A 26,668-nucleotide genomic window follows, 5' to 3' on the forward strand; every position below is an offset into this window, starting at 1 on the left:
TAAGCTTAGGTTGGAAATGAAGTTTCCACCCAGCAGAGTAGTGAGGCTTTGGAGCTGTTTGCCATGGGAGAACCAAACAGCACCGATGTGCTCTCCACAAACCCTGCCAACACCACCACAGAGCAGGCAGAGCTGCAAAAGATGACCTGAACCGCTCTCCCACCCCAAAGCAGGACTGAAGCTGATGTGTGTGACCAGAGTCTGTCCCACTGTTCTTGACAGCAGTGGAGATTCACATCTCGGGCCCAGCACTTGCAGGCCCTTCTTCCAAGGCACATTTGCTAACGCCTAAGTAAAGAATTTTCAGCTGTTACTGGTTGGCAGACCAGAGTTTTAACTCCTGGCAGGGGGCAACCTCTAGAAAATGGACTCAATCCCACCAGGAGCAGGCTTGCCTCTCTGGGCAGAACTTTGGAAGGGACCCACAAAACCATGATGGTCTGCCAGCACAGCATGGAAAGCACGAGAGAAGCCCTCTCTCCCACCCCACGTACCAGATTCTGCACAAACACTGCCCCTCTCTGCACAGCAGGCTTTCCTCTGTTTAAAGACAGCTCTCCTAGTGCCTCAGACATCACCACTTGAGGCTAAACAACTCCACAATAACATAACCTCCTTCTGTTTTAATTCCTGACCACTCAGTCTGGACCTCTGCTTGTTCTTGGTTCTCTCCTGTTGGTCCCCACGTTATTTTATGCTCCCCAGCACACACAGCCATTCCTCTGCAGAGTGCGTAACAAACAGGAGGGTTTCTTCTACCACCCCACTGCAGAGGGTAAGGGTGATAACAGCTCTGCACATAGCAGAGACCTGGCAGGGCTAGCACTGACCCACACCTCCTTACCTGCACGGGCTGGGCGTCTCGCCACACCATGCCCTCCCCATCGCTCTCCCAGATGAAGTGCACCTCCCGCCCTGCCCATGCCGGGGGGATGCTCAGCTCCACCTTAAACCAGCACGTCTCCCACCTGGAAGAGAGCAGGCGGCAACCTCACCGTGAGAGAAACCACACTTCCTCAGAGCCTCTGCGGAAAAAGCCGAGTGGGAACACAAAGCTAAGCTGAGTAGGGTAATGTGCTCTTTCAAGGTGAGAAGGACTGGAAAACTGCTCATCCATCCCCTACAGCTGGAGAAGAGGAGGCTCTGGGGGGACCTTAGAGCAGCCTCCCAGTATTGGAAAGCTGGGGATGGGCTCTTGATCAGGGAGTGCAGGGATAGGACGAGAGGAAATGGTTTTCAGCTGAGAGATTGGAGATTTGACATGAAATCTTAGGGAGAAATGTTTTGCTGTGAGGGTAGGGAGGCCTGATCAACCTGATCCAGTGGGAGGTGTCCCTGCCCATGGCATGGGGTTGGAACTATATGGGCTTTAAGGTCCCTTCCAACCCAAACCATTCTATGATTCTAAAGCACACTACCAAAAGCCTGTGAGGAGTCACACACATGAGTAACTCTGAGACAAGAGCTCCATCCCCATGGCACTCATGGCACCACCAGAGCTGGTACTCACGTGGGCCCGAAGGAATCTCCCACTTTAGCTGGTCTGAACTCCTGCCTGATGGCCTCATCGTAGGGAATGCGCCGCGGGGTCTGGAAGCAGGAGAGTGATGCCAGCGGGCAGTGATCTCCAAAGAGCCTGTGGTCAGAGATGGCTAGGACACGATTAACAAGCCAAGAGCAGCAGAAACCAGCCTGGCACTGGGGGACAGAGATCACCCTGCTACCACTTAACACTCTCACATCAACTGACATAGAGGAGGTTGGAGCTGGAGGAGGATGGGGACCTCGCATGGAGACCCTGGTGTTGGAGGACAGGAACCCCACATGGAGACCCTGGTGTCTGAGGACAGGAACCCCGCATGGAGACCCTGGTGTCGGAGGACAGGAACTCCACATGGAGACCCCGGTGTCTGAGGACAGGGACCCTGTATGGAGACCCCCGTGTTGGAGGACAGGAATCCCACATGGAGACCCCGGTGTTGGAGGACAGGAACCCCGCATGGAGACCCTGGTGTTGGAGGACAGGAACCCCGCATGGAGACCCTGGTGTTGGAGGACAGGGACCCTGCATGGAGACCCTGGTGTTGGAGTACAGGAACCCCACATGGAGCCCCCGGTGTCTGAGGGCAGGGACGGCACACGGAAACCCCAGTGTCCCAAAGGCAGGAACCCCTCAGGGAGACCCCGGAGTGGGAGGACAGGGACCCCGCACCGAGCCCCCGGTGCCCGAGGACAGGGACCCCGCAGGGAGCCGCCCCACCTGCCACGCAGGTTGCAGTCGGTGAAGTAGAGCTCGGAGAGGAACTTCTCGACCCTCTCGGCCGCCGAGCGGCGGTGCCCGGGCGCTGCCATGGGGCGGGAGAGGCCTCCGCGCAGCCTCAGTGCGAGCGGGACGGGCCCCGCCCTACCGGCGGCCCTGGGCAGAGGGCGGGAAACGCGGGGGGGGGGGGGGGTGCTTCGTGTGGGAAAGGGGGAGATTTAGATGAGAGATTAAGAAGAAATGTTTTGGTTTTGAGCTGAAAAAGGGGAGATGGAGATGAGATCTTAGGGAGAAATGTCTTCCTGTGAGGGTGGGGAGGCGCAGGTTGCCCAGAGCGGAGGTGTCTGCCTCATCCCTGGAGGTGTGGGGCTCAGAGCCCCTGATCCAGTTGGAGGTGTCCCTGCCCATGGCAGAGGGGTGAAACTGGATGGGTTTTAAGATCCCTTCCAACCCAAATCATTCCATGATTCTACAATTCTAAAGCACACAAGAGCCTGTGAGGAATCACACACACACAAGTAACTGAGACGCAAGCTCCAGCCCCACCATCCTCATGGCACCACCAAATCTGGTATCCGCATGGGCCGGAAGGAATCTCCCGCTTTAGCAGGTCTGAACTCCTGCCTGATGGCCTCATCTAAGGAATGCAACCTTTGAGCACCCTGATCTAATGGGAGGTGTCCCTGCCCATGGCAGGGCTTGGAACTGGATGGGCTTTAAGGTCCCTTCCAGCCCAAATCACTCCCTGATTCTACAAAACCCAAGCTGTCGCTCGTGTCTACATCTCAATCCTCTAGCCAAAGTGACTCCATGCCCACCTCTCATCCTCCCTGACCCTTTTTTTTCCCTCAGGAACACCCCAAACTTTCACTGCGTACAGTCAGGAAGGAAGAAGAATGCATAAGGCAAGACTTAGCCCTGATATTTTAATGGAAATACTGCACTACAGTCAAGTTTACAACATTCGGATAGAAATCACATGGGTTGTGGGCCAGGATCACATTACAGAATACAAAAAGCAAGTTCAAATAAAAAGAAAAAAAAACAAAAACCCAAACCCTCTGCTATTGTACAGGCGGGGAGTGGAGCTGGGATGGCAGAGGCCAAAGTCTCCGTGGCGTATCCCGGGATCGGCACCAGCCCCCGTGCGCTCAGTGACATGCAGGCACAGCTCCTGGGACAAGACACCCACCAAGCAGCAGCAGCTACTTTCAAGCTGGTCAAAAAGTCTAAATCACCCCAGATTTTTACTTCCAGATCACCTTGAGAATACAACAGGAAAAATAAAGGAGGGAAACAGAGAGCGGAGGAGCAGACGTGAGACCTATGAAGCGAAAGAGGACACGCAGCTCCCCGTCCTGCCTGATTACAGCAAAGGAGGAAAGGAGACGGGTGACTTATTGCTGGCAAACTGTGAGTATTCCCCACTGGGCTCTGCCCTCCCTTTCCCTCTCTCCATAGGAGGCTCCTGTTCAAGATCTGACTGCCAAGGAGTGCGAACTTCCACCCTGGCTCTCCTGGCTGCAGAAGGACCAGCGAGGTGCATATCCCTTTCCGAGCCCACTCCCAGCTCCCTGCCTGCAGAAGGGAGGGGAGCTCTGGTGCCAGGAGAGAACCTGCTGTCTTGGAAAAATAATAAATCCCTGGGAAAGGTTTAAGGAGCAGGAAAGCTCCCCTGCCAAGGACGACGGAAGCTGTTTTAGGTACTTAGGACTGGCAGCATGGGTTTGTGCAAGGAAAGCTGCCTCCTTTGAGGAGGAGAGACAGTGCAGTTGTGGCTGTCGTGGCTTATGAAGTCTGTGCTGACTTCTTTATTTTTAAAATCGGAAATTTCCCCTGTGTTTTAAATATCTGCCAGCGCTAAACTTCTCTACTTAAAAAAATATATATCCCATATGTGGATTTCACAAGTGAAATGCGCCGAGACCCGCCCCCACCCCTCGCCCTCTTCTCTCGCACGCACGCACCGCACACAAACACACACGCAGAGCAGCTCTGTCCAACACTGGTTTGGTAACTTCCGATGATGTTTTCTCCAATACTGAGAGGGAAAAAAAAGAAGACATCAGCACAATCAACCCCAGCTAAGTAGCTCAGCAACACTTCCCAAAAGCGAAGGTCCTTGGAGCTGGAAGACAAGGTGGATAAAAATTACCCACCAGGAAAAACAAAAATTAACAATTATATACTATATATTTATATATCTTAACTTGCTGCTTGTACCTCGGTCGCATCAACTGCAAAACACACACACGCTGCCTCCGCTTTTTCCTCTCAGATTGTGAAGCCAATCCTAAAAATGGTCGGATGCGCCCTGGCTCCCTCCCCAAAACTGCATGCTACACGGTGCCTTTCAGACCAGGAACAAGGCTGTGGGTGAGCAAGTGTCTTCCTCCAGTTAAGAACAAAGACATTGGTTTTTATTTACAAAAAAGGAGAAAAAAAGCTTCCACACAAAAGCACTACAATGATAACTCCCTTTGGTAAAAAGTGTAATAAATGTCTCCGTCGGTCTGTCTGTCGGTACTAATTCTCAAGCCACCTGGTACTATGGTACACAAGAAGCTAGTACAGTTATGCTAGCACATCAAGCATACTTCCTTTAATAAAAAACCCAAACAAAACAGGAAAAAGAAAAAAAAAACAAAAAAAAATTGACAATTTGTACATTTATTTACAAAAAAAGGAGGGGAACATGTTAAAATCGTGTTGTTCTGTTGTGTGTGTGTACGTACATGTGTGTGAAGAGCTGGTGCATGGCACTAGGAGAGACTAGTAAACAAGCAGGTACAAAAAAAAAAATGAAATCAACAGTTCCACTGGCACTAGAAAGGACAGACCGATCCGCACAGGGCAAGTCCAGCTTGGAAGGGAGGAGAGAGGAGCCCAGGGTCCGCTCCGTCAGCTGGCCACGGGCTGCCCCACCGCCCCACACAGCAGCCTGGTGAGGGAGGAGAATCCGGTCGCGACAGGCACCTGGGGATTTCAGGACACATCCAAGTGGTCCGGTGATCCTGCGGTTCTCTTCCCTTGCTGCTCAGGGCCTCAACACTGCTGGTGTGTACAAGCTCGTTGTGTTTCTCTGGGATGGCTCAGTTCAGAGAACGGTCCTTCCCACCCTCCGGGGACACGTGCCGATGTCAAAGGGCTGGCGGCGATCCGCGTCCCTGCAGGGAATCCCGCTGGTGACAGGCTGTACCAGCCACGCACTAGTCAAGTGGCCATGTTACAGCAATACACGGTGAGGGGAGAAAGGCGTCCTCCTCCTCCTCTCCTTGATGCGCGCACACACACACACATCGCCTGGGCTCTTCCCTCGCTCTGGGGCAGTTCTACGGCGTCTTGAATATCGTGCCATATTTGACGCGGTACTTGTTAATGCTGACAAAGTGCAGGGTCTCTGTGTCACAGGTGGTGGTGCAGGGCACCAAGCCCTCCAACCCTTCACCCATCAGCCACTTGGTTGTCTCAGCTGCCATTTCGCGGGGTACGTGCTCCTTGGTCCATTTGTCCACCCAAGCCTGGAACCGCTGGTGCAGCCGCTTGCTCACTCTTTCGTGGGACTACAGAAATAGAAAGAGGTGTTAGAAAAAAGTCAGCTTGGCCCACAAACTGCAGCATTACACAAAGTTGGCTGCTGGTCAACACGACTGAGGAGGTCAACAGCCAGAGGCGATTTGGAGGGCAGACACCGGCTCTTGCCGGTGATAAAGGACTGAGGGTCGTTTGGTTGGAAAATACCTTTGAGATGGAGTCCAACCATACCTGTCCACCATCGAACCATATCTCTGAGCACCTCATCTGCCCATTGTTTAAATGCCTCCATGGATGGTGACTCCACCACTGCCCTGGGCAGCCTCTGCCAGTGCCCGAGAACCCTTTCTGTGAGGAAATTTTTCCTCACATTCAATCTAAACCTCCCCTGGCACAACTTGAGGCCATTTTCTCATATTCCATCACTTGTTACCTGGGAGAAGAGACCAGCACCCACCTCACTGCAACCTCCTTTCAGGGAGCTGCAGAGAGCGATGAGGTCTCCCCTCAGCCTCCTCTTCTCCAGCAAAGGCAGCCCCCAGCTCACGCAAGCCTTGCCCTCCCCAGCCCTTGGGGTCTGCCTCCAGCCCACAATGGTGAGGCATGGTCCCAGGAGAAAGCAAGCTTCACACTCGTTACACATACCAGGAAAACACAGAACATCCATATGGAAAACAAAGAACTGGGTCAGGTCTAAAAGGTCTAAGAACTGCTGGCTTAACAGAAGCATCAGGAGAGGAAAAACCATGCATGTCCTGAGTGAGAGCATCTGCTTAAGGAATGCAAAATCCAGCGCAGATGGTTTAAAGCCACAGCTACAGCCATAATTGAAAACAGCAAATATAATTCAGCCTCCAGATGAAAACTTATGTATTTTATTATTTGTTTTGTTCTCCCGGCGACTGCTGCTCAGCATTCACTGTTAAATCCAATGGATCTGACATTCAGCGTGGCTTCTGCAGCTCTGTCAGTGTCTGCAGTTACTGAGGGGCTGTACTGCACGCTACGTACTTAATGGTTCAGGAATTTGACTCATGTTTGGGTTCTCTGTGATAAACTCTGGCACAGAGCATCCTGTCCAAGATAACTTTTCCTTGAGTGTTGTGCCAGCTGAATGGGATAGATGGAATTCAATCAGAATCCTCGGTACTGGCATTTCAGAGTCATCACTGAAATAAACCACTCCTCTGATGCGAATGAGAGTTTAACAACATTGAGTGCTAATGAAGGAAACCCATTAATTATATTTCATCAACAAGGCAGACGTGTTAAAGAGCTGGTTTATAAGTTCAACTACATGACCACAACAGAGCTGTAAGGATGATGTCCTAGGCAGGAAGCAGCGTGCACCTCTCCCATCCCCTCACAGAAGCATTAAACGGTTTGGGTTGGAAGGGACCTTAAAGCCCATCCAGTTCCAACCCCCAGGGAATTTTCTCAGTGGTCAGTAGCATCCTCAGAAAAGGAAGTCATTTCATACACTGGAAACAATCTCCGCAGCTGCAGAAAAGGATTCTGCTGACAGAGCCTCTCAGAACCTCTCTTCCAGTTGCTGAAGTCAGGAACTTTTGGCTGAATCTGGCAGGTTTCACTTTCTTTTGCATTCTGAACGATGGCATTCTGCTTAATGGTGTGTTTTAAATAGATTATACTTAAATTATAGTGAAGTATTTCAAGTCTCAAGCCTAAACAGCTGGACTAGAACTGGAGTTTGCTGTTAAAGCTCCCTGTTTTTTTCCTATTGGATTAGAAAAGTCACAAAGTGTCAGAGTGTCCAGAAGACCAAATCAGCTTTCTCCAACTGAATTCTCCTGCATTTGGCCCATCTCGGAGTCACAGGCTGTTTTCATCTTGAATAAAGCCCAACCTTTGCAGCTCAAGCACAGCTGGAGAACCAACACTTCCCTTCCTGTATCTCTGCCTCCCCACCTACCACCTATCCTCCTTCTTTCATCCCAGCAGTTACTTTTGGCACAGAGAAGCAAAAGCAAATTTGAGTAACTTCAAAAAGTCAAATTCCAATTTAAACTAGCACTCACAAGCACTGACTGCTAGATGCGAGGTGTCACAGACCCCTGCGTCCTGGACTCTCAAGCCCTGGAAAACCACTCATGGGGATTTTTCTGTGTGTCTGACCTCACTGCTCCCATCCTTGCCACAAAAATAGATTTTCCAGAGCTGCTGCTGCTGCATGTTAGCTGGGCTCTGCCATGTAGGAGTGACCTGACGACTTCCACTCTCTGCGACCATGGGGACAGGAGAGGAGGGGATGGCACCCAGAGGGATCCACAGGGACAGAAGGCATTTGATGCTCTGCAGTCTGAATGATTCCTCTTTGGGGAAGCCCTGGAAGAACAGGCACTCTCACATGCAACCACAAGAATAGGCAGAAAACAGATCTTCCCTAAAACGGGAGGACCACTGCCCGCAGGAAGCACTTCCTGAAGAAATGGAAGCACTTGCAGTCAAACGCACTGTCCTAGCATAATAAAACCCTCTGGAGAGACCAGAGGGGAGGCGAGAAGACAATTAGAGGTGGAAGAAAAAAATATCACACCTTCAGAACACTCAGGAGATCTTTAGTGCCTTGGGAAGAGGAAACAGCCCACCATCCTCCTGGCAACACAATAGCCACAAAGTGTTACCCGACAGGATCCCCAAAGTTGTTTCAGCTGACTCTCCCCAGCTGACCCGAGGGAACAAAGGGGCTCGGGAAACACCAGCTGCCCACCCCAGTCCTTCTGCTTGCTCCTACCTGCTGAGCTCGCAGCAGAGCAGTCCTTCTGTACATGTAATCCTCCGATTTGATCACGTACACCATCTTATAGGAGTTGAGTTTGAATTTACACTCCAGCTTGTCCAAGCTCTCCACGTTCTCCATGGACTTCTTACTGTTTCCCTCCTTCCCTTCCTTCTCCTGCTGCTCCCGACCACGTTGACACTTACGGATCCGCCTCAGATTCCTGCAAACCAGAGAACCCCTCTTGGAATTAGTGCTCACCCTCCGGCACTACCCAGCGGAATGTAGCTGGTGGATCTGTGCCGGCCCCTGGCAAACAGCTTGGAGCTCAGCTGCCTGTCAGAATTTTCAGGCTCAGACCCCTACAACAAGTCACTGGGTTTAGCTTATTTCTGAAATTACACCTATTGGGCAATCAACTTCCTGCTCAGAAAAAGCCTCAACATGTTGCTCACTGTTTCTTTACTGTCAGCCAAGGTGGGACTGGCAGACTTAAAACACAGAACAAGGCAGCATGAAAATACAGACGAGACTGACTGCCCAGCACAGTCACAGAGCGCAGATGCTCTGCTCCCTATGGCCAAATCCAGCCCATCGGGAAGGGTTCATGGCACAGCACAGCCACTCACCTTGGCAGGAAGACCGGTTTCTGGGCCAGGTGTTCCCGGAGCTCAGGGGAGGTAGAATCGGAGTTGACGTACCGCTCCACATAGTCCGACCAGCGCTGGAAATGAGCACAGAGCACAGATCAGCCCCTACCTTCCCACCAAACAAGAGGGGATGGTTACAGAAGCAAAGCTGGAAGTTATATGGATGAACACAAGGTCATTTTTGAAGGCTCCACACATCTTATCTCCAAAAAGGCAGGTACAGCATTTCTCTACATAGTTTTGAGGGTCTTCTAACACAAAACATACCAAGAAGGACTTGCCTGCTCACAGCACTGAAAGCTTTGCGGTGTATCCTTGATGTTTCTTTGGTGGGGCTAACAGATCACAACAGCAGTCAGCTGAACACCCTCAACCATCACATTCAGCTCTCTGGACAAGCTGCTCTTACCTCTGCTTCTACAGGGTCATCAGAGTTCTCTTCTTCAGTGTCCAGCAGTTCAATGGTTAACTGAACCTGACCTCTGCTCTGAATGAACATCAGCTACAAAGAAGAGGCAGAAGGGACTAGTAAGAGCTTGCAAACAGAAAAAACAACCTTCATTTCTCACTGGGACAAAGGAAGCAAGTTGTCATAGTCGTAAGGGAAAACACCACTTCCCACATGCCTGACAGCAGAGAGAAAACTCTACTCAATCTGCACAAACTGTGAGCAACAGAGAAATTGCAAAGCTTTTCTGAAATCTTTTTTGTTTTTGTTTTTGGAGCCACACGGGTCCTTCTTGAGCCCCCAGAGTAAGTTTGAGGGCAAGGGAATAGAGATCATACATGCAGGCTTTTATCCAAAGCACTACTCGCTCAGAAAGGGCCACTTCCTGCACCTTCAGCAAATGAAGCATGGATTTGATTAGCACAGTGCACCAGGTTTATTTAGCAACGCATGCAGTCGACAATGATTTAATGGCCAGTCAGTATTAGCAGATGTCCCCACAGTCAACAGAGGCTGAGGCACGAGAGAAATCCGGGAGTTTGAGCCATCGAATTAAAACTGGTGACAGCAAAGCAGTCAATGTGATACAACCCAAAGACACTGTAAAGCACAAGCAATATTTATCACTGCTGTTCCACAAAACGTATTTCTCCTTCATATCTCATTTTCAAGAGGCCCTTACAGAAGGGTCTATGTTGGCCTACGTGCCAAAAGCTGCCACCAAAACTTTCAAGTTTCAGAGCTACAGAAAGTCCGCAGGACTCTCTGGTGCCTAAACAAGGCTCCTTTTATAAAGAACTGGCGTCTCTCCCTTCTTACAAGGCAGCCCCCTTGCTGCCTGCTGCTCTTCCAGCACGGTTCACAGCCCAGTTTACCTTGAAACAGTTTTCATCTGACATGAGCTGCTCAGCTTTGCGCTGGTAGGCGGCCTCCAGGAGAGCACGAGATGACTGGGAAGCCAGAAGCCCTCCAGTTGCTCCGTTGTTGTTCTCTGACAGATAGAGGTCCGTTACCTGCACACAGATCTCGTCACTCACGATGTGCTGGAGCTGCAAAAAGGAGAATGCAGGGAAAGTGTTTGTCAGGGAGTCTGCTGCAGGCCCTTCAGCACAGAACAAAGAAACTAAGATGTAACCATGGGTTTAAGACCAAGCAAAAAAAAAAATACCAACAAAAAACCAAAGCATAAGTTTATGAAAAAGCATAAGTTTAAGGCCTTTTGAGTAACTTCCTTCCATTTGCTGCTCCGTATCTTTAAAATAATTAATAGGTGGCAAAGTACAGCTACTCAGAGAAAAAACAGGGCTAGGGAACATCCTGATCAGGAATAGGGAAGGAAGGGCTGGAGCACTGTGGCACAGTGTATCCCCTCCATGGCAAGTGTCTGCTGCTGCATCTGAGGAGAGGAGTGGGACAGTTGGTATCAAATCCTTGTTTTGAACAATTTTAAACATTGAAAGTACTCAGTTGACTTTTATATTCACTTAATCTGTGGACTGAAACACAGGGCTTCAGAAAAGCAGCTCAACCCTTCTGAAAGGGGAAAAGGTTTTTCAAGCCACTCCACTTCCAGCCACCCTTGTCTGATTTTGTTATTTAGGCTACAAAAAGGTGCAGGAAGAATTTTTCCCTTGGTCACACAGTCTTCCTACCAGTCCAATAGAAGGACTGGAGTTTAAAAGCCAAAGTGAGCTGCTCCAATAGCCAGAAAAGAGCAAAGCTCTTCCAAAAAGGCATGTGACACCAGCGAGAAAGAAATAATTTAAATGACATTCAATTCATTTTATAAACTTAAAGAAAGATTAGCTCTGGAGATGCTTTGAAATCGAATATTTATAACCTAGAACTTCAGGAAAACAAAGGGAGAACTCTATATGCAAAGCGATTTTGCACATATTATGAATAATTTAAATACACCAGAAATTATCTTTTATCAAGTGTCCTTACATCAGTTGTAAAGCTGGGTTAAAAACGCCCAGAATCAACCTGCTCACCCCTGAAATTTCCCATTTAGGCACACAACACACCCCCTCCAAATTGGGCTGGGGCTCTCACTGTAGCAAACACCCCAGCTACTTTCTCTACCCCGGAGCATCTACCCTCCAGTGTTGCCAGCAGTCACCTGTCGAACAATGCTCTGGATCAGCTTATCCATGGTAAAGGCAATATAGGCGTGAATGGTGAACATTTCGCGCAAGGAGTCCTCGTACTGCGACGAGTCCATGTTCCCATCCAGGAGGTTGCGCACCATGTCCAGGAAGGCCGGGTAATAATCTTCAACGTCGATGTCCACTGCAACAAGAGAGAATGGGAGAGATGAACACACCACTCTCAGGAGGGGTTGCTCTGAGGTTTGGCCCTCAGACCACCCGGTCAGGCTACAGAGCTCCTGAAACAGAGTTAAGTTTGTCTGTTATAGACTTTTAAGGACTAATCCCTTGTTTTCCAGTTTGAGCCTCCTCCATGAGGCCTTTATTTCAGAAAACTTTTTATAAGTAAAAGGCTTTTAGTTAGGGAACTCAAGGATACTTTAGATATGCAAGTATAAAACGGAAGCTCTTATGAAATAACTGCTATAATCCAAGCTATTCAAGCCCCATGTACCCCACACCTTTTCACCTCTTCTCTCAACCCACTGCTGCCCAGTGATAATCATAGAATTCTGGAATGGTTTGGGTTGGAAGAGACTTCAAAGCCCATCCAGTTCCAACCCCCTGCCCTGTCATGGGCAGGGACACCTCCCACTGGATCAGGTTGCTTCAAGCCCTATCCAACCTGGCCTTGGAAACTTCCAGGGGTGGGGCAGCCACAGCTTCTCTGGACAACCTGGGCCCTCACAGGAAAACATTTCTTTCTAAGATCTCATGTCAATCTCCCCTCTTGGAGCTGAAAATCACTCCCCCTCGTCCTATACTAGAGATTCCAGTTTTAAAGGGTCACCACTGTAACACAAACTAAGCCTCATCCACACACTACGAATAGAAGCATATTTCTTCCCCACCCTCCCACTCAAAGTCACTCACTAGGCTCCTTCAGCCGCAGCTGGATGGCAGGACTGTCGCTCTTGTCTCGCTTTATGCCCAGCACTTCCCTCTCCCACTCCCTTTCCCGCGTTTCCTCTTCGATCTGCCGCTCAGCTTGGGTGCAGATTCGCAGCAGCCGCAAGCACAGGATCTGGTGCAGCCGCATGAATATGTACCAGTTGCTGTTCACGTAGAAGAGATTGTAGACTTCATCCATGCCCCGCAGCTTCTGGGCCGTCGTGTTGTTGAACATCAGCTTGGTTTTGGGAGGACTGCCCCCAACGCCATTGTGCTTTTTTGCAGCCCCAGTAGCTTCGTCCACATCCATTTCCTCTTCTTCCTCCTCTTCCACATCCGAGAGTTCACCTCGCTGAGCAAACAGCAGGTCTGGAATGAAGTGATACATGATCTGCTTGATTTTGTACTTGTCCTCTTTCTGGATTCCCGTCTGACGCTTCACATGGTGGATGATGAGAGAGGCAGCATCTTCCAGGATCTGCTTGTCTTCGTAGGCTAGTGATAGGTGTGGGCCTGTGGGGACCCCAGCGTTGTCTTCTGAAGCCTGCTCTTGCCTCTACAAATGAGAAACACAGCACAAAAGTCAGTCCTGAACAACTCCACGCAAGAAAGCTTTCAGAAAGCTCTGCCAGTGGTGCAGACTCCTTCTCTTATTGAACAGTGAGGAACAGGAACCGAAACTGCATTTGAAGTACATGAACTCAAGGGAAGACAACTGTCGGTGACAGTCTTACCTCATCATAGATGCTTTCAATCTCATTGAGGAGACTCTTTGACCTCAGCACCTTGGTATCATTCTGCTTGAAGTTGATGCCCTGGTGGTCCAAGGATTTCAGGTAATACTTCTCATTCTGCTCTCGCCAGACTTTATTAAATCCTCTCTGCGCTTCTCGCCACTCTTCCTCTTTCATCTTTAACCTTGGATCAATAAAACAAGGGTGAGCTAAGAGACATAAGGGTCTCACTCTGAGCATGTAAGGAAAACTTAGGCCTGTGGTTCCTGGCCAGTGCTGAGAAGAGCCAAATACTTTATGAGACAGGTATAAACACCACCCCACAGAACGAAGCTTTACTGGAGGAGCACCTTGCACATGCCCTTCTGAATAACAACTCCCCCGTCCCAAGACTTCTCTCATGTCTAAGTTACATGGCTCAGGCACAGAGTAGCTTGGAGGTTTGTGCTTCTCCCTGCAGCATGCCAGGACAGCTAGTGGGTTTAGCACCATTCCAGCCCTGCTGTCCGCAGCAGGGAGAGGGGCTGACAGGCCAGGAGAGCCACAAGAGGTGGCCCAGCGCACTCAGAAAACTCCAGAATCTTGTGTAGCTCCAGCTGCTGAAACGAAGTAGCTTAGTCTGGATGATTAACAAGGTTATCACCTTGCAGCAACCTGAGCTTCCTGGGAATAGACTCCTAAACCTCAACTTGGTGTCTTAAGCAAAACACCCGATGCAGCTCGAGACCTGGCTCACAGGAAGAGGCATCTGGGTGGAGAAGTTATGACTTTGCAGGTATCCTGGGTGAAGCTGTTACCTCTGCTGGCAGAGCCCCGAGACACAGGAGTGACAGTCCCACAGCGATGGGAAGTGTTGGGGAAGAACATCTCCTGCTTACACATCTCTATGAGCTTCCCTCATGAGCTGCAGCACCCACTCCCTTTTCTTGACCAAGGAAGGGGAGGTTGACAACAGAAACTGGATTGGGAATCTGAGGGTAGCACAGCCACCACGATCCAAAGTCACAGTCACGTAGAGCTGTGAGATTTGGAAAGGGATCAAATTTAGCCCTGGATCAATGCACACACTACAGTTTCCTCATCTTACGCACGATGCTGACATCATGGAAGAAAAAAGGTTTGAGAGGAAACAAGAAAAGCTCTACCTTACTCCAGCTGAGTGTAAAGGTTTTGTTTCGGGGGGTAACTCCCTCTTTCTAGGTGATTATTGCGAAACACAGCAACTGATTGGAACATAAAATGCACTTCTTGAATTACAACCTTGTGGTGGTCACACCTTCCAGGGGCAGAAACGAGCTACTTTCACATAGATCTGGATGAGGAATGGTGCGTTATCCTTTGATAGAGCCCCCAGGACTGGTGCTAGAGCAGTCGGTACCTTTTCAGAACAATGGGAACAGCCACGGATGGGTTCTTCCGAAGTCCATCGATGATGTCGGCTGCTTTGTCTGCATATATCCTCTGGAGAGCCTTGCGGTGGATCACCTCCGAAGTGCCACCCAGAGTGTTGTCCAGCCGGAATTTAGCCTGCTCCTCAGCAGACAAGCGCGAGAGTTTCTTTTGGATTGCCTCGAGGACGCGGATCGTTGCCAGGTTGGTCTCCAAGACAACATCCAGCTGAAGCAAACGGAGCATTAGCCATCGTTGAATAGATAAAACATGATACTTCAGAGAGGCTAACATTTAAGTGACATGAAACAAGAAGCCGTGCATGTTTAACAAAGTGTTCCTCAGCAGCGGTTTCCATGTTCAGCTGCTCTCAAGTACTCCAATTATGTTTTATCTGCTACCTAGATGATACTGCATAAGAATTTAAAGGCTACAAGAATTATACTGTTAGGAAATTACGTTTTCCACCTAGGAACAGAACACACCGGACAGTTTCTCTACAAAAGGACACACTGAATCTGTGCATATGCAGGTAACTGTCAAGCTAACTTCCATTTCAAGTCACAATGTCAATTGTTAAACATCCTGAATGTATTCCTTTTCAGATTATTATGCATGTTCTCATGTGCTACGTAGGCAGTAAGGACAAAAGACACATCCGATTATATGCCGGTCACTGAACAATTCCATCTGGAGTGGTGTGAACAAAAAGTGAGGGGCAGGGATGGCAGCTTGGAGTAAGACGTGGTTATGCAGCTGCTGCTTCTTGCATTAAGAGAATGCAAACTTTTATGCAAAAGAACAGGTGACAGACACAATAAAAAAGTTTCTAAGAAGCGGCATTAAATGTGTAATTACATCAAGATCATTAACTGTTCACAAAACCCCAAGTTTTGAGACACGAATCAAGGAAAGCAATTTACCTCGAAACGCTCATCCTCACACCTGTAGATGTGCTCCTCATACTGTGTTTTCTTGGAGCTCACAAACGTGGAGTCTTCGGACCAGGACGGGAAGGAGACCCAGGTGTCATTCAAAACCTTTGAGGGGGAAAGGGAGGGACAAGCGTCAGAGCCAGCCTTCAAAGAGGGGATGCTTGGCTGCCTCCGAGCCCAGTCTTCCAACATGAGGATACAATTCCCCAGTTGTGTGTAGCCCTTCCAAAGCCTGGCATTCAGGAGACAACCCCAAACAACATTCAGGAGACAACCCCAAATTGAAAGATCCAGGCAGTCAGAAATTAATTCACTGGAGCAGTGAGAAAAAACTTGCAAGGAAAGAGAAAAATAAAGGCACAAGGAGCTTTTCCATTATTTTGGATTGAACTGCAACCAGTGGGTTCATGGTGTGCATGATTCACCATTGGCAATGCTGGGTGGTCAACATATCAGACACGACTGATGGTGTGTGCCTTCTGCCTCCAAATAAAGCTGATTGTGAGATTTGGAAAGGGATTAAATTTAGCCCTGGATCAATGCACATACTACAGTTTCTTCATCTTACACACGATGCTGACACCATGGAAGAGAAAAGATTTAAGAGGAGACAACAAAAGCTCTACATCCCTCCACCTGAGTGTAAAGGTTTTAGAGCAGCTCCTTTCCTGACATAGGAGCCGAGCATCTGTCGCTCTCAGGTTAGGCCTGGTTTTCACAAACCTGCAGCCTGAACAACTGAGTCCTTAGATTCTCTCATGAAGAAAAAGTCTGTAACAGGATCACACAACACACTTTTCAGAGACATGTCAGGACTTCAGACTAATAAACCTGCACTTGTCTCTGGCCCAGAATGTTTCCACTCTCCTGCCATCGCTTCAGCTGACACCTATCCCCTCTGCTAACTGCAGGACTCTGTCATCAACATTATTCCCCTTCATCTCTCACAAGAGCGTAAGGACACAAACCCCATCACATTTTCTAATGGCAATCTCGCTGTTTGCTGTGGGTGCCACTGCTGCTGGCAGTCACAAAGAAGCGGTTGCTGGGGCTCTTCCCTCCTCCTTCAGCAAGAGTCACCTCCAAAACAACACCAGTGAAGGAACAGGATTGGTCAGTACCGTTCCCACTTTGATCCAAGGGTCACTGTGACACATTAAAGGACTCAACGAGTACATCTGATCCTGCAGGATTTTGTTGGGAGACCAGCTTTCACTGCTGACCAGGAGGGCTGGTTCCCTGTAGGGAGCCCACTTCCGAAAGCAACGCACCATTTCTCAAGACAAGAGGTCTTAGCACTTCAGGTAGGAAGAAAGAAGCATGTGAAGGATATATGGGAGAATCTGTCCACAAAACACACTGTTTCCTTTAAAGGTTGGCTTAGAGAGGACTGACAGCGGAGTAGGTGGAAATTTGGGTAAAAAGGTAGCAATAAACTTGAATTACATACTGTTTTGTAAAAGATCCCTGAGGTCACATTATGCAGGAAACTCGTTCTGCCATTTCCTACTCAGAGTTTTTAAGTTTGTAATCATCTTTTCACAGGTTAGGCTATGTAGAACATTGTATGTATCTGATGCCCCTACATTTTATTTAAGTAGTTAAACTTCACAACTGTTTAGTGGGTTTTTTTCCAGCTGCTCCACAATGCTTCATGCAACCCTTTCACCAGCACCACTCGAGAAGAGCTCATGCCAAAGCCACACGGGGATCACATCTCCTAGTCAGCTTCCAGCATAACTCATTCCTAGACTGGTGCCTCGCCCTGTGGAACAGCTTCTGGACATGACCCAGATGTATGCAGGAGTGCCACGTGCTCACTCGCCACTAGGAACACCTCAGGGTGCACTCACCTTGGGCTCCAACACGTACCATGGTGATCCTGTGCCAGCATGGGATGCCCACACATGTGTGGGTGCAGGAGCAAAACAGATCAGTCTAAGCAGGCAGCTGCTTGGCCCCAGCTCCATGGCCAGCACCAGTTCCACGTTACAGACAGCTGCACAACTCAGCTGTAAACGTGCCCTGACATCCCCAGGAACCTTTTCAGCATAGCACAAGGATACCAAATAAATCCCCGATCCTGTTCCATTCCTCTTGTCCTTGCTCCATCCCTCCAAGAAGGCTGGGGGTAGCCTTCCTCTGTCACACAATTCCTATTCGAGAGCATCTTACCTCTTTACACAGCGGAGTCCGCCCCGTGCACTTGGGTTGCTGGTAGCTCTTGGGTAAGGCTCGGTAGCTGGAGCCCAGTCTTTTACAGGAGGCATAGTCTATCTCCATGGCGATCCCCTCAGTGGCCCGTTCCTTCGGATATGTCTCCATGTGAACAGATTCTTTGTATCCCAGGAAGTTTTTAAACCAAGTGAACAACTCTGGGAACTTCCTAAAAATAAAATGGAGGGGAAAACTGGGTAAGCAGAACTCAAACAGCACTGAGCTGCGATGCTGACTGCTACAGACAGGCAGCGCCCAAGAAGACCCTCTGAATCTCACGTGGTGACAGAGGACCCTCTCCACTCTGTCCTGCTTCCATGGAACCTAATTGAACGGGAAGCGAGTGCCTGTGTGTTATCAGGTGGTAGACTGTTCTCTGGGTGCATTAACGAGCTCTACTGTGATCCCCCTCATATCACCAAGGACAAACAGACAAGCACCGATGCATCTTCCATGTGCCCTGTGGCTACCGTCCTGTCCCCACGAGACAAGTGGCAAGGAAAAGCAGCCAGAGCTTCCACTGCAGGGTCACACCCACACCTCCCAAACCACCCTGGCAGCAAATTCAGCCCAGACTCCTAGTTGTTTGCCAGCGTCTTTATCCTTCAGCCAGACCCTTCCTTTCAAAAAGCAGCAAGACAAAACTGAGAAGCAACTCCTTAACTACACACTTCAAGCGGTGCTGTCTCCCCAGCACATATTGTGAAGAAGCTCTCATCTGCAAGGCCCAAGTTTGCCTGCTCACAGAGATGTCTTCTGAAGACTTTATTTAGGCTAAAATACTGCATCTGTTCCGCTCCTCTTATCTCAGGCGAAACACCAGCAATACAAGGAATCAAACCTGTTACTGAGGCTAATTAAATTACTGCCGATTTATTGCTTTTTTATTACATAACAGAAGATAAAGCCCAACTCCGGAATAAGACCTTTCCCAGTACCGATATTCACCGTTCTAGCTAGGAGCACAGATGGTAGATGGGAGCACTCCAAATTCTTTTGGCGAATACTTCACCTTTCCCAGCTACAGCTAGGATCCTGCTGACACCTGACTAATTCTGGTGGAGCTATGGAAGGAGAGTAAGCTCCTTGGGGCAGTTTCTTCGCACAGCAGCAGGTGTAATGGGGTCCTGAACCCAATTTCTGTTGCTATTGCCTTCTCCCTTGGAAGCAGGAACTCAATTCACAGGAAGAAGGAACATTAATCTTCCTGCCCAAAGTTGGTTTGAGCCGATTGATACGGAGTTGCTCTCTACACAACTGACAATTACAAAAGTTACAATTCCTATTTAAACTATAATATTCCTTATAATTTTTGGCTTCAGGACAGAATTCAGCTGCTTTTTGCTCTTTTGAAATTCTAGTGAGTTTGTATCAGCACTCTTTTTCAGGGGACATTTCCTACGTAATTAGTCAATCTTTTCTCAAGTGAAATAATCCACAATTTCACAGCAAGAGACCGCAATAACAGGTTGCTACATAATGACATTTGCTCTCCTGAAAAAGGAAGAAACACTGCAAACAGGACCGAAGCCACTCTCAAACACTGTTTGCCAGCCAACACATAACCAAGAATCACTCTCTCACCTCCTCTCAGACAAGGAATGGAAAAAGGCAGTGCAGGAAAGTATGCAATTGGAAAGAAAACTGAAGGAGGGGACTTACCGTCCTAGTTCAATAATCACAGAATGGTTTGGGATGGAAGGGACCTCTAAGTCCATTCAGTTCCAATCCCCTTGTCCAGTCAGGGACTCCTTCCACTGGATCAGGTTGCTCAAAGCCCCACCCAGCCTGGCCTTGAACGACTTCAGGGATGGGGCAGCCACAAGTCCTCTAGGAAACCTGGGCCAGGGCCTCTCCACCCTCATGAAGAATTTCTTTGTACCATCTAAATCTTCCTCCTTCCAATTTAAAGCCGTTTCCCCTCATCCTATCAGACTATGCCTTTGTAAAAAGTTCCTCTCCAGCTTTCCTGGAGCCCCTGTCAGTAATGTAAGGCTGCTCCAAGGTATCCCTGGAGCTTTCTCTTCTCCAGGCTGAACAAACCCAACTCTCTCAGCCTGTCCTTGTATGGGAGGTGCTCCAGGCATCCGATTACCTTCATAGTCCCCTCTGGACTCGCTCCAACAGATTCACATCCTTCCTGTGCTAAGAAGAAGTCTGAATGTCTAAAGCACATAGCACCTGCACAGTGTTGGCCACTAAAGGGCTTTCAAGAGCTAACAGTGTCTTCTTGCCCATACAGCAGCACCTGGCACCTTACCATGTACATTGCTGATACTCAAGCTGAGCTGGAAGGCATAGGAGATGTCAGAGGATGCATTGCCATAGAAGCAACTAACGCAACCGTTTACTGGACAGACAATTAAGCAATGGTGGCCTACCCAGATAAAAGCTGAGCCAACCAGCAGCAGAGGAAGTGGGCATTGCAGGGGGACTCCATCTCAGCCGTACTTTGTGGCCCAAGAAACCACCACCCAGCTCCCAGAGCAGTGTTCCTCCTGCTCTGGCCACTCAGCCACACATGATGTGAGTGAGTGGATTAGATGTCTCGCATTGTGTAAGGACACAGGCACCACTTACCCCAGGAACGGAGAAACGAGCTGCACGAGCTCAGCCCGAGAGATCACCTCCTGGTTGAAAATAACCAAACAGCGAAGGAAGTTTTCGTATGCTTCCGTGCTACGCAGAGCTTTGCGGACCTTAAGGAAAAGAGGAAAAGAGAAACCATTGCTGTCAGGTGAGATCTAGCTGCTTATGCTGTCACTGTCAGAGAGACCTGGACCTAACAGTGTGTTTCCCACAGATGCATGGAGATTATACATGGAATGAGAGTGTAAACCTTTGAATTGGACAGGGGTTAACTTGTCCCGTACACAGGGCCAGACGAACAGATACATATGTGAGCCGTCTCCGTGCTGGGTATGCCCTGCAACACCAGAACTCAGTGCATTACTGTGAAAAAGGAGTGGAAAGTGAATGAAATCCCTCAAAGAGCTCCTTAACAGCTAGAATACAAAATGCTGGAGAACGTCAGTTGTAGCTGCAGCACCACAAACTCATCCAGGTTGCCTTTAAACACCGGAGAATATTGCAAGTAGGGAGAAGAGGGACCTATGCCCTGGGTAATGCCACTCCAGTCTGTGCCTGTGTCACAGCTTGGGTTATCACGGATAAGCCAGCTTCTGTAACCCTTATCTTTAGAGTACAAGGAAACTGAACACTTAATCCCAACCTTTCCCACAAGAACAGTTAGCATCTCTGCATCAGACAGAGATCTAACATCATTAAGACATTCGTCGTTATGGTTATAATTCTACAGCAGGGATTTCTCGGTTTACTCATGTTAACACCTACGCATCCTCCGAGCAATAGATTGGTTCCCATTAGCTGGTCTATAGCGTGCTGCAAAATGCACCACATCATCAGGGAGCAACCAGGACTGCCATCCACACATGAATATTACTTAAAAGCCTTGTTTACATTCCATATATACTCCCCTCTGAGCCATAAGGGACTGTATAGAAAAAGAGGTAATGTTTTGAAGCTGAAAGGGGGGAGATTGAGATGAGATCTTAGGAAGAAATGTTTTCCTGTGAGGGTGGTTAGGCCCTGGCCCAGGTTGCCCAGAGCAGTGGTGGCTGCCCCATCCCTGGAGGTGTTTAAGGCCAGGTTGGATGGGGCTTGGAGCAACCTGATCCAGCGGGAGGTGTCCCTGCTCATGGCAGGGGGTTGGAACTGGATGGGCTTTAAGATCCCTTCCAATCCAAACCATTTTATGACCTTAGTGAAGACACCAAGGTACCACTTGGAAACATCCCATATATCCTTCATTTGTTCTGTGTGGTAAATCAGCACCAGCTAACAATGGTGCAATTAATTAGATTCATCTCTCAGAGGAAAAAAAAACAACAATGCTGACATGAATCAGCTGCTCTGTAAACTGAGCTCCCACGCTATGGGCAGCTGGTTGTGGATGTGTATGGCAACTGTGCCAACACAGCGCCACACGCCACACACATCAGCAGCTGTCCAGGGATTGCAGATAGGTGAAAAGAGATTTGGAGTGTGTGCTAATGGGAAAAAAATTCCCATTCCTGCAAATAAACTGCAGCAACAGTGGGTGAAAAGCTGGAGGATGACCTTTGGGGAAAAGACACAAACATCCATCTGAAAAAAAGGTCACCGGGCTTTTAAAAAATTCAATGGCTCTGACTTGGAGGTCATAGGGCACCACCTGAGGTCAGGCTCACAAAGGTTATCAGGGTGGCAGACACATCACAGACTTCTCTGTAATAAAAATCCAGAAGTATCCACGCTAAGAATAAACCAATGACAGGAGACAGCGCGGTCTGGATCTCGCTTCTCACCTTCTCAAAGAAGAGAGATTCTGTCCCCACACCATGTTTGCTGGCTTCTGCCAAAGACTGGTCTTTTAACCCCAGCAGCTTCGGTTTCTTCTGTTAACAACAGAAAAAGGAGAGGAAAAAAGAAAGGGCTGTTCAGTGGAGCAGGTTGCCATATTTTGATTATCTATCAAGAGTTTCAGTTCCCTGACCCCACCCCTTTGTTTTCAAACCAAAGAGAGGTGGCTTTACGGGAAGGAAGCTGGCATAGAAGTGTGTGCTACAAGTTAATCTATTGAAGGTTAATCAGTAGCATAGAACTCCATAGATTTCTAATACACTGTTGCAACCTTTGCTGTTACTGGTGGACTGAAACACTTGGTGTAGGCATCTCACTTGTCCAACTAGTCTGCAAAATTACCAAAATCAATCTGCTTTTTTCCTATCATTCTCCCAGTTCTTTAAGTCTCACACCTTTGTAAAATGAGTGTATTTAAATTTTCTCTCTTGCATTACACTGTAAGAGACTATTTTCCCCACATTACTGCACTCCACACCCTCAGAAGGGCTGAAAGCTGCCTCCAAGACATGTTTTATTTTGCCGTCCTTTATTTGAAGGGGAGGAGCAAGGGCAGAAGGGGAAGCAAATCCCTAGATTTGAACAACAGTTACATGTACTAATGCTTTTCATCACAGAGCAAGAGACGCCACCTTCAAATCAAACAGGCAAAGTTGTCCCTAATGCAATGCTGAACCACCTGGCCACGAGACCATTTTTGTTACTACAAAGCCTCATGCTCTCAAAACGTGTGTCATTTGAAAAGGGCAAACTCTGCTAAGAGAATAATAATCCACTGTAGTATAATAAGGTTTATGATAGTAAGAATGAGCAAACGCGATTCCACTGCGTCTCCTCCAAGTTCTACCACAAGGAGGCTTTTGGGCACACCTTTCTCCTTCCCTCACCTTATCTCACCCCTCGCCTTAGAAACACTGCTACAAGTTTTTGACACATTTACTTTGCGACTTTACTAAGACTTTTGTCTCCACACCACGCATCTCCCCCTCATCACCAAATACTTCTTTATTCGCCCATAAAACTAACCCCAGCATCCTAATAAAGTGGGAAAAGATCCATTTTCCCCAAGCTTGTGAAGTTAACTATTACCACCCTCAGCAATAGATAACCCCACCAGTTTGGGAATATTAGTGACAAAGCCTTCTGCTTAGGAACAAGGACTTCAGAAAGTTTCCTTTAACAGCAAGCCTTAAGTTTCTCTGTTCTCAAGCTGCAGCCTGTGCTGCAAAAATCACACAGCCTCCTAAAACGCATCCCACCGCCACAAGGTCCTGGGAAAAACAGGGCTTCAGTTAAATGAGCAGCACATGTTCTTACCTTCACTGGAGGGGTTGCTCCGGTTCCCGAGTGCCGTCGGATTTGACAGCCATTCTGGTTGGGTCTTTGCTGTTTGTTGTTGAGCTGTGGCTTCTTCACTGTGCCACCGTGATCATTTCTTACCGATTCCACTTTCTCTGCAGTTGTCTTACTCAACAGCTTATGTAGAGACAAACCCATAAGACCATTAGAGCAGAGTTCCACGCACCCAGGCAAAAAAAAGTCTGCTTCTCTAGATGACCAATGCATTTTACACAGTTACTGCAGTCTTAGAACACCACTTTTAGGCAAAGGGATTCTATTTATGACCAGAAAACACAGTCTATCACCCTGACCCCATTCCCACACTCAATAAAACACCACTCCAAAAAAAATCTCAAGAAACAAACAGTGAAAGCATGTTTTTCTGAACTCTGGCTACACACGGGACGGTTTCCCACTGGGTATTTCAGTTCCAGCCTATCTCCAAGAAGACTCACCACAGAGCTGTTGGCATCAGGCAGGAACTGCCCAAACTCTGAGAGCAGATCCTCCTGGTTCTTGAAGAGGCGAGCCACCTGCGCGTACACCTCCTGCTCCGTCAGAGCCGGCGTGTAGTTGCCTCCTGCCTCCTTGGCGTTACGCTGCTCCTTCTGCCATAGGAAAGAGAAGTGTCAGAAGAAAGGATGTGCTAACTATTTAAGTGACAGAGAAAAAGATCAGCTCCCCGGTGATATAAAAAGACTGAAATAGCAAAGGTTTCAGCATCTCACGCAAAGAATAATATGATATTAATAACATGGCTCTTATATGTACACTAAATATACTTATATATACTATAAACACAGACTAAATGTCCTGCTGGCCCTGGACGAGCAGGACACTGATCAAGGACGTGGTTTCCTTACTTTTAACATAGTTCTACGGCCATGTTGTCTATTCCTGAAGTGAAAAAATACCAAACATGATTCTAAAAGGCATTTCAGACACTTGCAAACACAGATGATGGACTGAAATCTACTATTTCATGCTGCTAATTATCCACTTTGCAAGAACTCTGCTTAGCTTGCTGGCCAATGCTAATCCCGAAGACCCAAATGCAAGTCTTGGACTTGCTCCCCCTGGCAAAGGAGAAAAAAACATACACGTACTCATTGTTATTGCTCACCTGATATGTGTGGAGGATCTCCAGGAAGGCTTTGTAGATATCTGGCTGTCCCTGGAAGCGATTCTTGATCTTGTTGACATAGTTGATGGCATGATTAAACTCAACGGGCTGATTGTTCTGCAGGGACGGTGTGGTTCCCAGAGAGATTGTCACGGGCGTATGAGGTTGGACCGGTGGTGAGCGTGGTGATGCATATGGTGGAATTGGGGGAGTTTGCTGGCTGGCAGGATTGTGTGCCTGCAACTGCGATGGCTGAGAAGAAAAGCAGCCATGTTAGACATTAACAGATTCCTTTATGTTTGGAATAAAGGCATTTCTATGCCACATATGGACCATATCCAGAGGAAAGAACCCGGCACATAACTGTATCTGATGCCAACTGGAACAATATGCGTTGAGCAGAGATACCTCTGAGCTGGAATAGCAGAGGACACAGCAGCTGGATGAAATCTCTTATTACCACATGCAAACAACCCCTTCCCAAATATTGGCCCTCAGTGACTTTTGCTGCACGTCCTTAGAAAAGTCTTTTTAAACCGCTACTAAACAGTTATTCCCTTCACAGGTCTAGAGAATTTTGACAATATGTTTCATAAACTGAAAACTTCCCTGTCTAAGCAGAAGCCGCTATTATGAGTCCAAATTAAGAAGCACCATTCCATTGTCAGAGTTTGGTTTTAAAGATTAGCAGAAGCACAAATACAGGTAGACTAAGGAGAAGAAAACTCTTACCCAAAGTCAGTAAATATTTAGTGGGCCAGCAGACTACGTTTCACCAGAAGGCAAAAAGTTCAGACCATTCAAGTTGTTAACAGTTGTTTTCCTTTGTACATAATCCCTCAAATCTTTAACAGGCATAGGCATGGCCTGCTCCAATCCAGCAACTTATTTTGCCCCTAGTGAAGAATTCTGGGGCGCATAAAGACAACAGCAAGGTAAACCTGGAACTTCTTTCAATATTGAGACAAAGAACAGACAGATAAGGTTCTCAGGGTAACTATTCCGAATACTGATAATAGACATCTAACAGCTACAGGAAAATTAAAGAGCAGTTTTGAAGTGGTTGCATCAGAAGAAACACGGCCTGCAGGGCAAGGGAGGCCATTCTACCCCTTTACTCCACTCTTGTGAGACACCTGGAGTCCTGTGACCAGTTCTGAGGCCCAACCATAAGAAGGATATGACTGTTGGAACAGGTCCAGAGGAGGCCACCAAGATGATCCAAGGGCTGGTACAAGGACAGGCTGAGGGAGTTGAGCTTGGTCAGCCTTGAGAAAAGAAGGCAGTCTCCCAGTACTGACAGGGGCTCCAGGAAAGCTGGGGAGAGACTTTTTACAAGGGCGTGGAGTGATAGGATGCGAAGGAATGGCTTTAAATTGGAAGGGGGAAGATTTAGATTAGACATTAGGAAGAAATTCTTTATGAGGGTGGTGTGCACTGGCACAGGTTGCCCCGAGAAGTTGTGGCTGCCCAAACCCTGGAGGTATTCAAGTCCACGTTGGATGGGGCTTTGAGCAATCTGATCCAGTGGAAGGACAGAGTAGATAACTGTCAAAGGACGTCCAGAAACATCCTAGTACGAGATCCTGCCTTGCTTACCTACAGCTCCACCTCCTTCATAAATCTCTCCTCAATACGCAGCATGGCCTCAGGTTCATTTTAAAGTTCCAGCAAGAATAGAGCAATGCTTTGCAGGATGCTGACACAGGGAGAAAGCCCACAGGGATGAGAAAGAGACTGCTACCTCCTCACTAACAGCACATACTGCTTCTTTGGAGAACAGCCTTGCAGTCTGGCACAGGTGAGTTAATTCCGCAATGCCTTAGCTTTGCAG

The 26,668-nt window shown here is 48.2% G+C and overlaps 1 protein-coding gene across 1 annotated transcript in view; it reads right to left on the bottom strand.

Annotated features, from left to right (window-relative positions):
• Positions 1-3,328: 3,328 nt before the first annotated feature.
• Positions 3,329-26,668, bottom strand: part of SIN3A (SIN3 transcription regulator family member A) — a 37,143-nt gene continuing 13,803 nt past the window's right edge. The window contains exons 6-21 of the mRNA XM_054077608.1: positions 24,835-25,086; positions 24,167-24,319; positions 23,688-23,846; positions 22,316-22,405; positions 20,529-20,647; positions 17,907-18,117; positions 15,720-15,836; positions 14,786-15,024; positions 13,408-13,591; positions 12,656-13,229; positions 11,755-11,924; positions 10,508-10,681; positions 9,594-9,686; positions 9,164-9,258; positions 8,550-8,757; positions 3,329-5,823 (exon numbers count right to left, since the gene is read on the bottom strand). Coding sequence (XP_053933583.1) covers positions 5,593-5,823; positions 8,550-8,757; positions 9,164-9,258; positions 9,594-9,686; positions 10,508-10,681; positions 11,755-11,924; positions 12,656-13,229; positions 13,408-13,591; positions 14,786-15,024; positions 15,720-15,836; positions 17,907-18,117; positions 20,529-20,647; positions 22,316-22,405; positions 23,688-23,846; positions 24,167-24,319; positions 24,835-25,086 — 3,069 coding nt within the window. The 3' untranslated portion in view covers positions 3,329-5,592. The remainder of the gene's footprint in view (positions 5,824-8,549; positions 8,758-9,163; positions 9,259-9,593; positions 9,687-10,507; positions 10,682-11,754; positions 11,925-12,655; positions 13,230-13,407; positions 13,592-14,785; positions 15,025-15,719; positions 15,837-17,906; positions 18,118-20,528; positions 20,648-22,315; positions 22,406-23,687; positions 23,847-24,166; positions 24,320-24,834; positions 25,087-26,668) is intronic.

This window comes from Cuculus canorus, chromosome 12, assembly GCF_017976375.1.
Source record: "Cuculus canorus isolate bCucCan1 chromosome 12, bCucCan1.pri, whole genome shotgun sequence".
Lineage (NCBI taxonomy): Eukaryota > Metazoa > Chordata > Aves > Cuculiformes > Cuculidae > Cuculus > Cuculus canorus.